This window comes from Mesocricetus auratus, unplaced genomic scaffold (assembly GCF_017639785.1).
Source record: "Mesocricetus auratus isolate SY011 unplaced genomic scaffold, BCM_Maur_2.0 Super-Scaffold_4256, whole genome shotgun sequence".
Classification (NCBI taxonomy): domain Eukaryota; kingdom Metazoa; phylum Chordata; class Mammalia; order Rodentia; family Cricetidae; genus Mesocricetus; species Mesocricetus auratus.
Window position 1 is genome coordinate 89,925,039 of NW_024429182.1, and position 13,302 is coordinate 89,938,340.

Here is a 13,302-nt window from a genome sequence, read left to right on the forward strand (position 1 = left end):
TAGATTTGTAGTTCTTTATGTATTCTGAATATGAGCTCTTTCTCATCTACACATAAACACAATGAATTTCTATATAATTTCCCCCTTTTATGTTATGTGTTCCACTTTTTAGTGCTGTCCTTTGGTAAAAATTCCATGTATCATTTTTTTTCTTGTATACTTACTAGTCTTTGTGTCCTGCTCAGGAATTTTTTAGCCCCTGCCCCAACATCATGAAGACAATCTCCTGTTTCCTCCAGAAGCTTTTCTATTTTTAGTCTCACATTTAGATCTTTGTTACATCATGAAGATTCACATGTGTTGTAATATAGGAATCAAGGCTCATGATTTCCCCATGACAGGATATCCATTGGCAATGTCATTTTGAATGAAAAAAAATTACAAGGTCTGGTGCTCATTTTATCAAGTTAAAATGGCTAAAGAAACATTCCACTTCGAATAAACATAGGTATCATTAAAATATAAACAAGATATAAAGGAAATAGCAGTCCCCTCAAGAAGACAGGGAGGAGGAAAGCCAAGTAGATGGATGCAATTTAGTATCCATTTTCTACTTGTATAGTCACACCCCAGAAATGCATTCCATTATAAATGAGGGAATAAATGAAAGTAAATCTTTGGCTGGATTAATGATGAAAATACATTTTGAGCAATGAGGATATAAATGCAGCTCCAGTGTACTCAAATCCCAGGGAAAGGAATTTAGAACCATATAATAAAATAAATCACAAAAAATGATTTTGAATGCTCTACCTTCTAAGAATTTAATTAGGTATTTCTTCATTTTTTGTTGGAAGCAAAGACATGAAGCATATAACTTCTAAGAGATTTTCCACCAAGTCATTAGGTTCATTTGCTTCCTGCACAGCAACACAGAAATTTTGAATTGTCCTTGGTACTACAGAGATTAAATATATATATATATATTACTTTATATATGCAATATGTATGCTTACATGTATAAAGTAATAGTGACTATAGTGAGAACTGTGCCTTCTTTTTCTTGTGAAGTGGAAGAAGCTGACTTAAGGGGAAAACCACAGAGAGGATTACCACAAATCCTTGCTCAAGCAGATGGAGGGTCCTGAAACTGATTTCTCAAGCCATCTCTGCCCATATGTCTCTTGGAAATCCTCCTGTACAGCCGGGCGTGTGCACACCCCACTTTGAAGAGTGTTGGATTGAAGTATATTGAGTTTGAAGGCTCAGCTTTACCTCTAACTAGAAACTCTTGGCTGGCAGTTGGAAGTGCACCTCTGTAATACGGCAATTTCCCAGGCTCCCACCTCCTGAAGGTCAGGAGTACCAACACCAGCCTCATCCACTCATTTGCTGTCACACTTATGAGGAATCAATGGGCTGACTGTTTTCAACAGGAAGCTCACACTGCCGCTTACCTTAGGGCAACTGTTAGCATCCAGGCCATCAGGGTGATTGGTCATTCAGTGCTTGTGCGACTCTCTACAGTTACACATGTTTTTCCTGCTGCTTACATTGCTAGTTAGTTCTATGAAATCCATGGGATTGCCCATGGTAAATGGTTTAAATGGTGAACAAAACAGGAAAATTAATGTTCTATCCACTTCCTTCTCACAAATTGGTTCATAGTCTGTACAGACTGCTCTTTTCCCCTTCATATATATTGGGAAGATTCTCTCAAGAAAGTACATTGTGTCTAAAACTACAGATGTTCTATTAATTTGTAAATATCTCCTATATATATGAAATATGTAAATTATTTCAGCTCTTTACCATTAAAAACAGTGACTTAACAAATGTTCTCATAAATGTAGTTTTATGCATTATGTTAGCATATATATATATATAATAAATTCTGAAGGATGGAATCACTGGTCAGAGAGACCACATGTTACACGTTTTGATAGGTTATCAATAATTTACCTGTTATAGGAAGGAAGTAAATATGACTGCTTGGGTCTGGAGAGATGACTCAACAGTTAAGAGTGCTCAGACAGCACCCACAATGGGCAACTCACAACCACCTGGAATGCTAGCTCCTGGAATGCTAGTACTCTTTTCTAGACTCTGCTGGATTCTGGAAACCTGTACACACACACACACACACACACACAATAGATTTGGCTACACCTGTCTGAATACAGGTTATCACATTTTAATTTATTCACATTGTTATGTAAAATTAGGCAACACAGTTTTTGGATTGGACTTTAATAATTTTGTAAAGTTGAGTATCCTTTTATATTCTTTTAATAAAGTGTTTCGTTTTGTTGAAAAATTTATTCTTAGGAACATCACCAATGGCCATGTCCTAGTTGTTCTCAAAAGTAGAAACTGATGATAAGCTGTAAGTTCCAGAGTGTTCTCCAGCTTTGCCAGTTTTATTTCCTAGCATCTTACTCCAGCTCACATGTCTAGTTCATGAAAAATACCTATTAAACATATATTATATACAGAATAATGACAGGCACTCTTTGAAAGTCAGACTTCATTACATGAAGAAATGCCACTAGGTCTCCATTTGTGGGGCTATCCACTAAGGCAAAGAATCAAAGTCGTAGCACTAGACCATTGCTTCTCTGGGAGTACACACCCCTGATTAATTTTTCCATGCTAAAACATACTACCTGTTGACTATGCAGTAGAAATGCTGTAACCAAAAATGTCTCTGCTTGGGGCAGCCTCTCTCTGAAGTAAAGAGTTTAGTGTCTGACCTGGAGGCAGCCAACAAAGGGAGTTCCCGAGGGTAGCACCCTACTGCTGAGGTAATCTAGTGCCTGCTGGCAGCTCTAGCCCATTTTTGTTTGTTTCTTTAGTTGGTTAGTTTGTTTATAATTTGTTAGGCTTAATCTATAGGCCATTACTTACTGGCCATTCCAAGTATCTGATGCAATTTCTCCTTCATCTGCTAGCAAGCAGGAAGTGGGTAGCCTGTGAATGGGTTTTAGACACAGACTGCATGGACTCCATTTCCCAGTGTCCAGAGTCCAAGCTTGCTAGCACAAGTGAGTACAGGAGGCAAAAAGTTAACTTTTAAGTGGTGTGTGTTGTGATGATGATTATAGTTTAGATCCTTTTCCCTTCCTCACGATCTCTTTGGATTGAGAAATAGGGCAATTTCTTTGAGTACAAAGGCACTCACACCACATAGTGTTAGCTTCTGAGCTCTTGGGCAAGCGAATAGGTGATCCTGGACACTTGAAATCTTTCTAGAAATATGGATGTAAGATAACATAGGTAATCCTTACTCTATATGATAATGCAGGAATGTAAAATGGCAGCACAGGACAAAACTGTGCAAATGATCATAATAACTGGGGAAACTATACCCAAACATCTCTGTTAAAATTCTAAATATAAAAACTCTCTGCTCAGATCTCCTGAGCAGATTGGGAGCATGAGGGGAGGGGAGAAGGAGCTGGGAAAAAGAGATGGGGAGAAGAGGAGGGGACAAGGGGAAGCAGGAAGGTTGAGTCAGGGGAAGAATAGAGGAGAACAAGATGAGAGATACCATAATAGAGGGAGTCATTATAGGTTTGAGGAGATATTTGACACTAGTGAGATTTCCAGAGATATACAAGGATGATACCAACTGGCAAACTTAGCAATAGTGGAGAGACTACCTTAAATGCCCCTCCCTGATAATTAGTTTGAATACTACCTTATATGCCATCCTAGAACCTTCATCCAGTGACTGATGGAAGCAGAGGCAGACACCCACAGAGAAACACTGAACTGAACTCCTGGAATCCAGTTGCAGAGAGGGAGGAGTGATGAGCAAAGGGGTCAAGACTGGACTTGTGAAACATACTGAAACCCACAGAAACAGCTGACGTGAACAAGGGGGAGCTCTTGGACCCTAGACTGATGGCTGAGAGGCCAGCATGGGACTGATCCAGACCCCCTGAACATGGGTGTCAGTGAGGAGGCCTAGGCAATCTGTGGGGCCTTGGATAGTAGATCAGTATTTATCCCTGGTATACAAATGGACTTTGGGTGCTCATCCCACAATGAGGGATGCTCTCTCAGCCTGGACTGTTGGGGGAGGGCTTGGGCCTGCCCTGAACGAAATGACAGACTTCTCCTTCCCTGGAGAGCAGAGTGGGGATTGGATGGGGGGCTGGTGGGGTTGTGGAGGAGGAAGAGAGGGAGAGGGAGCTGGGATTGACATGTGAAGCAAGCTTGTCTCTAAATTAAAAAAATAAGAAAAAAATCTCTGCTCATTGCAGACATACATAAAGGTAAAATAAATTCAGGTAATGTTCATGGGGTAATACATTGTAGAATGTTAGAACTATGAATACAGTGAGGTTGGTGGTGGTGTTATGGTTAGTAAACAATCGCCAAGATCGGTTTATGTAGTCCTGCAATCTTGCCTTAGCAGGGACCTCCTGCAGCGAGGGCTAGTGTTGTGTCTGACACACTCGCCCACTGTTCACTACACTTTGATCCGCTTCCAGCTTGTATTCTTGTGCTTCTTCTGTCATGAGACACCTCTGAGAATTCTCTGCAGGCAGCCTTCCTCAGCAGCATCTCCATCATTTCTGGTACAAGTCCCTTCACTTGTCAAATGTTCTTCTGCTGCTTCCTTTGGCTGTATGCAAATGAGGCCGTGTCAGGGTCCCCAGCACAAACTATTTCCTCTCTTATTTCACTTCTGTTTGATTCAAATTTTACTTCTAGATTCAGCATTTTCTTCTCTTTGCTGCACTTTTATCTTTGTTGAGTAATTCTTTGGAGACAAGGAGACACATGGATGAGCAGCAGATACCTAATATCCAGGAACCAATACATCGTGAAAGAAGTGACCGAGTTGGTTACTGATCACAATGGACACCTTTTGGTGTGGGCTGCAAAGCCAGCAGTGAGGTTTGCAATTTATAGAGTGATATTTAATATACCACAGTGTGTAAAGTTCGAGCTGTGCTCTTGAGGAATTGATGCTGTTAGTTAAATCATGATAACTAAATACATGTTTATCACGACTTTGCAAAGATTGCTGTAATAAACTGCTGTCATATTGTGCAGATTGCATATGAATTCCACCATGATTATCATTTGTTTGGGCATGGTCATGTAGACAGGCTCATCTTGCTAAGGTTGTTTAGAGGTGACTTTGTTCTTCCTATCAGGATAGGCTGCATGTCCTGTAATAAAGAATGACTTCTAAGTTCCACTGCTTAGTATCTTCCATTGTGCATTGCCTGGCAGGAGTAAGAGTTGATTTGTTCTTAGTCAGGGCTCTGACTAAGAAAGGCTCCAGACTTTTGTGGGGTACCTAGTAGAAACTGGGGACATGATGCAATATGTAGTATCTCCCAAAGGGTGTTACCTGAAAGTGATCATTTTATTCTGGAAAAGTCATAAATCCTGTTCAAAAAGTAGAGAAGTGAAATCCACAGTATCCAAAGAGTTAGCCTGGGGACATTTGTTTGGACAGGACTGAGGTTACAGGCAGTTATGTCAGATTATATCTTTGCCAATCGAGCACAAGATGTGTATATCCAAAGTCCAGGAGCCTGGGTACCGAGAATTACGACAAGAGTTAGGATGAAGCTAAGAAGTTGTAAGCCTTGGAGATCAGAACTCAATCCAACGTGAGCTCTCAGACAAGCAAGCATTTTAGAATGGCTCTAGTCTCCACGGCTGCTACCTTGGCCCTGCGTGTGCTCCCAGTTCTGGGACACCTAATAGAGACGACTGTTAAATCGGGTCTTGAAGGCCATGGCCATGGTTGTCAGAAAGCGATGATAAGTTAGGGGGTAGAGGAGACATGAGCACAGCCAGTGTAGAGCACTCAGATGCTAGGAAAAGGTAAGGATCTGACCTTCTAGGAGGGCAGAATAGGAGAGCTTGGGACTCGGTCTCCTAACGATCTCTTGTTATTACCATTCTGTTCTTGATGCTGATCTATTTTTAACCATGACCATATTAAACTCAATAAATCCTCCACAGTATATTCAGATGGCTGCCCTTAATATGCCCTGTCTCATAGTTTTCTGTGTCATTACTGCTTCACACTTAAATCTACCTACGTACAAAGACTACTTATAATTGCTACATACATGTGGTCGCATTTTAACCTAAAGGTGATCCAAACTTCCTGTCCAAATGTTCTCTAACAGTCCCAATTAGAATAAAAAATATTTAAGTCAATCAGGAGTTATTTGAACTTACATCTGTGTGTCTTGGCACATTAGATGGGATGTTTGGAAAATAGAGTTAGTGTGTAATGGCCAATTTTGGTTTGATATGGTCATAGCTGGGATAGGAACAGCACACTGAATATAGTTATAGTCAAATGGCCGCATTATATAGAAATATTCCAGGCAAGAGATTTCAAATAGCTGATCTATATTCTTGGACATTCTGTTTACCTAATAACTGAGTGTGAGTGTTTTTCCTAGACATTTGGTGTAGACTCACCTTCAGTGTTGGACCCACTAACTTTTGGGTCCTAAGAACCGTGCTAAAGGGGTCTTGGCTGCCATAGAATTGCCATGTTGTGTCCTTGGCACAAGCAGGCTACATTTACTACTTCATTATTGAGAGTGGTTTTCTCTAACCTTGTTCACACCATAAGGATACCTTATGGCTGTTACCCACTGTGGGACAGGGAGTGTGCTCCAACAGACACCAAAAGTTTTGCTACTTACTCAATTTTATAATTTTTTCCATGTTACTATTGCTGATTTGGGGAGAATATATTAGTAAGAGGTTTAAGAATCTTTCAATTATCTGAACTGTCTATAACACAGACATTTGATTTTAAAAATAGGGCAATACACTTTCTTCAGTGAGACCAACCAATGTATTAGAAATGATGAAGGAATGGAAAAATAATCCAGAAAGTGATGAAGACACTAAGACAGATGAGAAGACTAAGCAGCCCATGAGAGAAAATTTGAAAAGTAACCAGATCAGGGGAAAGGTCCTTGATTTCAACAACAGTCCATCAGCAAAGACAGCAAACCAGGTAAGAGGAACCACCATGGCAAGCTCCATTGCTCAGCACTTCCCTCACTGGGGGCTTTTGTGCAGCTCCATCATTTCATTGTTGGTAACAAAAGCCTGCCTCATTCAGCAGGTGAGGTCCCTCTGCCTTCTAAGCTATGCGATTTAGCAGCAGGGCCTCATATGTAGGATCAGTGCTATTTGGAGTGGGGCTGTCAATTTTTCTCTGTGAGAGGATGCATGCAGATTGAGCTTCCCTAATCTGAACATCCAGTAACTTCAGATGAAGGACACTCAAACTGTAGTAAGTGCTGTAGGCTTTGGGGCCCCATTAGCCTCTGTTGTAACTACTCAGCTCTTACATCATGGTACAGCATGGCACTGCTACAGTCAGCAATGAGTGAACACTACTTCATCCAGCTAAGCCTTTTCTGATGAAACAGATGGTATGCCAGATTTGACCCATGGCTCCACATTAATAAGTTCCGTACGCTACCCAGCTATAGAATTTAGAATTGGTTTATATGATATATGTAAAAGGTGCTTATTATAATAGACAGTTATTTGTGTATTGTTTCATAAAAACCCAAACTATATACATTTGTTGTGTTACCTGATTAGATCTGAACAGTTTCGTGTCTGTGATATAGTTTTGTTACCATTTTGACTCTAGATTGTAGTCTATTCATTGGATAGCCAGATGGTTTGCCCAGGCAACCCCTTTCCTCTTTTTGTTTTTATATATGTCAGTGTAAGTTTTTTTTGTTTGGGTTTGCTCTCCTCTGTCTGTGTCCTAGCCCTCGTTTAAACTCTGCATCCTGTGCTCAGGAGAGTCCAGATTTCTTCATTTGCTGTTGCTTTCCAGTCAGTCCCCAGTAGCCAGCAGATAGGCAGAGCACAAGGGGGACTGTCCAGGTGAGCCCTGCCCCATGCCCAGGAATGCACAGTACTACTGACCCCACTCCCAGTCAAGATTCCTGCCAGAACCTTGGAGGGTCCTGGGAGAGCAACCTCCTGACTGGGAAGTTTTGTGTCTACTGGATAGTAAATGTCTGGATAAGAAACTTAACACAGTGACTTGTTTACAATAATTCAAACAAGCTTATTGAATTCCCTTTTTGTTTCATCTGAAAATAACTCCTACATTGTTTAGCACAATGTGTGTTTTATATTTTCTTTAAAAATTATATCATAAAACTCATGTTTACATTTCCTTTTGTTGAACATAGTTTGAAGATTTTCTGTTAGCTGGCATGGCAGCATACACATACACATAGTTACACATATGTAATCTGTACATACAGTACGTGTGTATGTGTGTGTAATGCATCTGTATGTACACATATACAAAGGTACACACTGCACATATTTCCTGTGGTTCTGGATTATGTCTGTGTTTATCAATGAATGTGACATAGAATTCCCTTGTGGTCACATGCACTCTGTCTCCTTTCCCATTGCTCTGCCGTGTGCTCTTCTCTGTCCCATGCATCCTGCAAATCACGGACTAATGTGACTTGTTCTGGTCTTGGCTACTTCACCTAAGGAAGAAAGGGATTAGAATGGGAGTTTTTGTCATCTGTTTTTAGGACTTTGCCTAGTCACAAACCTGAGAACATGGCATTTTATTTCAGCAAGCACAGCTGTTCCGCACTCAGGACTCACAAAGTTGGTGGACAAGGGCTGGGCCATAGTAGCAGCCCCTCCCAGGATAGATAGAAGCTTGCTGGTTGCAGTTCTTCTATAGCAATACAGGCAGAATTTTCCTTTGGTGTCTTTTAAGGAATCTTCCCTTGCTTAGGCTTGTCTGTGATATCTTGGGAGGGATTGAACATTGGGGATTTTTTTCTGAAGTCTGTTGCCCCTAAAAGAGACAGATTTCTCATGCATTTCATTGTTTTCTGCAAGTAAATATACTATTTTCTTAATTGTGTTCAAGTTTGTGCTAAAAATTACTTGTAGTCTTTCAGATTTTTATTAACAATAAATAGCAAAGTGTGGAAATCCTGAACTAAGTGGAATGAGTGTAGTGACATCACTGGAATTCCCAAAGCATGGGGTTAAGACTAACCACTTCTGTGTTCCACAGACCTAACACATGCGCACGCACGCATGCATACATGCATGCACGCATGCACGCGCCCACTTCCAGTGATAGGGAAAGAAAAATGGTCTTGTTAGGACCGTATCACCCTTCTCCTCTCTCAGGGGGCTACTGTCCCCCAGAGAGAAGTCCTCAGGATCCAAAGCCTTTCCAGGGGGAAGAGAGGACCAGGAAAGCAGCTAGGTCCCTGGCATTCTGAAACACCACAGGGAAGCACCCTCTGTTCTCGGTTCATGGGGAACTTGGAGGAAAAATGGCAACCAGAGAGAAACTAGCAAAGAGCTGAGCCCACTTAGGGGACCTGTGCAGCGCTGGAGTGGAAGCTTACGCCTGTCAGCAGTGGCGGTTTGTCATCGCCCTCAGGCAATGATGTAACCACTGGCAAAGCTGGGCTGGATCTTAGAGGAGGTGAACATTCTTCCAGCCTTGCTTCCTTAGTAGCCCACACTCCAGCATATCCTCTCTCCAAGTCTAAGTCTGCCCAGGGATAGGAAAGCCCTTCCAGTGAATTTTGTGAGCATAACCACTGTCCTGACTACAGAGACCACTCCAGACCCTTCCCTGAGTGGGGTCCGACCAAAGCTGTTTAATTGATAACAAGGAACTGGTTTGCTTTACCTGGGATTTGAAACATTTCTTTCTGTGGCTGCCAAGAGATGGACACTAACTACCAAAGCTATGAATTACAGCTATTAACAGATGCTGGTTCTACCACACTTGAGAGTTTAAACAGTATTCCCATGTCTCCAAGAGCCACCTTCAGACTCACCAAAGGAGTAAGAAGACCACCACAGTGGCCAGAAGTGTTCTCTGTGCCCAGCTGGATTAGTGGCTGTTGCCCACCCAGAAGCTCAGCCTAACTGCAGAGCACAACCACTTGTCTTGCCAGAAATCAGGATAAAGCCCATGCAAAGGCAGCAGCATGATCATCTAGAGATCTTGAAGGCGAGCTTTGCTGGCCAGTGACTTTGCCAGCAGGGATGAATGACCACCATAATAATATAAGCAGTGAAGACCTTTGTTTGCAAAGTGCTCAAAGATGCCAAAGTAGCTGCTTCTTCAAATATGAAGGCCAGGTGATAGAACATGGGATGACAAAGAGTAGACAGCCAGTGATGGCACACACCTTAATCCCAGAACTTGGGAGGAAGAGGCAGATGAATCTCCAAGTTCAAGGCCAGTCTGGTCTACAGAATGATTTCCAGGACAGCCAGGGCTACATAGAGAAACCCTGCCTCAAAAACAAAAACAGAAAAGACAGTATATCATCACAACCTCCAATAAAACCATAACAATGGACATAAAAGAAAGGGACAACTATGCCATATCAGAAAAGAAAATTAGCAATACCTCTTAAAAATTCAGTGAACTCCAAGAATACATAGACAAAAAATTAAATGAAATTTGAAAAAAAATGTATGAATAAAACAAATAGTTTTGCAAAAGCAAAAAAGAAAGAAAGAAGGGACAGCAGGGAATGAGAGGAAGAGAGGATGAGAGTGAAAGAGAGACAGAATCTAAACAATGGATTAATAATATGGATTGAGTAAAAATGCAATAGAAGCTTTAGCAGCTCAAAATGAGGAACAGTGAGATTGAAGACAGAACATTCGAAATTTGCCAATCCAATGTCAAAGAGAGAGGGGACATTATGAAAAACCGTTATAGTAATTGTGGGCTACCATCAAGAGATATATTCTATGTGTAATAGGAATTAAAGAAAGTGAGGAGAGCTGAATTAGAACCAAAAAAGCATATTTAAAGAAATATAGGACAAATGAAGACAAGTGTGATGGTTGCACATCTTTAATCTCAGCACTCGGGAAGCAGAGACAGCTGGATCTCTGTGAGTTCAAGGCCAGCCTGGTGTACATATAGGGTTTCAGACCAGCCAGGTCTATATAGTGAGACTCTGTCTCAAAAATAAATAGGTAAAATAATTTTTTTAAGTATTGAGAGGAATTTTCCATAATCTGAGGAAAAACCCAGCATTCAGTCAAAGGAAGTTTACATACCTGTACTCAAATAGAATGCAAAGGAGAGAGCCCCCCCCCCGTGTCACACAAAGAGACACTACCAAACATCATGACAAAGAAAAATCCCTAAGACGATCAGCGTAGGGAAGAAGTCATGTTGTACTATCATAGAATCCTGCAGACAGGGAGAGAGGCAAGGTGATAATGTCAAAATGCTGAAAGGAAAAACTACCAACCAAGAAATGTAGGAGAGAGATGACTCTCTTAGATGAAAACTGAGGGAGTTAATTAATGTCAGTTAAGTCATATCTTGCAAAAATGCCAAAGGGAAGTCTTCAAATTGAAAGGACCCTAATGTGTAACGTAAAAATACCTGAAGATACAAAATTCACAGGTCAAAGTAAAATCAACACACACCCACACTTGAAAAACCCAACCAACCAACCAGCCCTTCACACCACGAATGTAAGATGAACTACTTATATTCCAGATGGGAATGTTAACCAACAAAGCAAATATAGTTACAATAGCTAATAGTATCAAAGAGATATAAATTGAGACATCAGTTAAAATTTAGGGCATTTTTTCTGATTGGTGTTAAAATTGTTATTTGTTTAAAATAACCTATTGCAACTATAAGATATTTTATGAGTTACTTTCCTTATTGCTTCAAGTAGATACCTGACAGAAACCATAGAAGCAAGTAAGAAGAGGCTTACTTTGGTTCCTGGTTCAGGGGATGCAGTCTATCATGACAGGGAAAGTATAGCAGCTGAGGTACTTTGCTGCTGACATTGGAACCTGGTAAGATCATGGCAGCCCATAGAAAGCAGACAGAGCTGGACCAAAACCAGAGGGAATAAGACTCTCCAGGCCTCTCCTCTAGTAGCCTACTTTAACTGTGGGGCCTACCTCCTAAAGGAGTAACTTCCTAGAACAGCACCACCCAGGGGCTAAGTAAGTGTTCAAACAAATAAGTCTGAAGGAAACATTTGAGACTCAAACTATAGCAGATATGTGTAATATGATAAATAAAAGACCCAGAGACAGATATTGGGGTTCAAGTTTCAAGCTGAAGAGCAGAAAAGCAAAGCAGCTGGTCACTAGCTCTTACTCTACCTCAGACTGAAATGCGATCCTGACTCCACCAAACCTCAGACTTCAGCCTCTCCTCAGTGTGACTGGAGAATGAATGCCTGCTACTGACTACTGAAGATGCTGCTTCTATCTTTCATAGCCTTCTAGTGCTGGAATTAAAGGCTTGTGATCCCATGTGCTGAGATCATATTTTTGTTAGCTGTTTCTCTTTAGGACTGGGTCAATCTCGTGTAGATCTGGGTGGCCTTGGACTCACAGAGATCCGTCTACCTCTTAATCCTGAGTCCAAGGAATAAAGGTGGGTACCACCACCTCCTAGCTTCTGGCTGTTGGGGGTAAAGGTAGGTGTCAATGGAATAAATATTCTTTTGTTTGTTTTGTTTTTTTTTTTTTTTAGAGATAGGGTTTTACTATGTAGTTCTAGCTGTCCTGGAACTCACTCGGTAGACCAGGCTGACCTCAAACTCACAGAGGTTTGCCTGCCTCTGCCTCCTGAGTGCTGGAATTAAATATCTATGCCACCACTGCCTGTAGTGAGATATACACCCTGCCTGTACCTGTAGCGCTGACCACACCCATTTGGGCATAGTCACAGGTGCGGATGGTATGGGTTTAGGTCTGGGGTCAGGACAGGTAGTGGGCTGTCTTGCTTCCGGTCGGGTCATAGAGGGCAACCTGGATGAATCCTTGGAGCTGGGACTTGTGGTATCACCTGCTTCTTGTGTAATAAACTTCACTCAACCTGTACTAAGTGTAGTGAAACTTGGTGCCCATGCAATAACTGCCCTGACAAAATAGTTATTCTTAAGAAAGCCTAAATAGGCATATCTCTAGCTAGAGTAAGAAAAAAGAAAACATGAAATCAGAGATGAAAGTGGAGACATTCCTACTGATACCACAAAGATAAAGAGGCTCATCAGAGACCATCATGAACAGCTGTATACCAAAAAAATTAGAAAAGCTACAAGAGATGGATAAATTCCCAGATTGTGCAAACTACAAAAATGAATCATTAAATATTCAGAAAGCCAGAAGACGAGTACAAAATCAACTCAGTAAAAAAAGTCTTTGATAAAAGAGCAAAGCCCAGGATTCAGTGTCTTTGTTGTTGAATTATGTCATATATTAAAGAGAAATTAATACCAGTTCTTCACAAAAGTTCAAAAGAGGGAATCTTTCCAGACTTAATTC

The 13,302-nt window shown here is 41.1% G+C and overlaps 1 protein-coding gene across 2 annotated transcripts in view; it reads left to right on the top strand.

Moving 5' to 3' along the window:
- The window catches only part of Stk33 (serine/threonine kinase 33), a 169,140-nt gene that overhangs the window by 128,180 nt on the left and 27,658 nt on the right, over window positions 1–13,302 (top strand). For both annotated transcript variants that reach the window (XM_040756670.1, XM_005075764.4), the window contains exon 12: window positions 6,758–6,955. In XM_040756670.1, coding sequence (XP_040612604.1) covers window positions 6,758–6,955 — 198 coding nt within the window. The remainder of the gene's footprint in view (window positions 1–6,757; window positions 6,956–13,302) is intronic.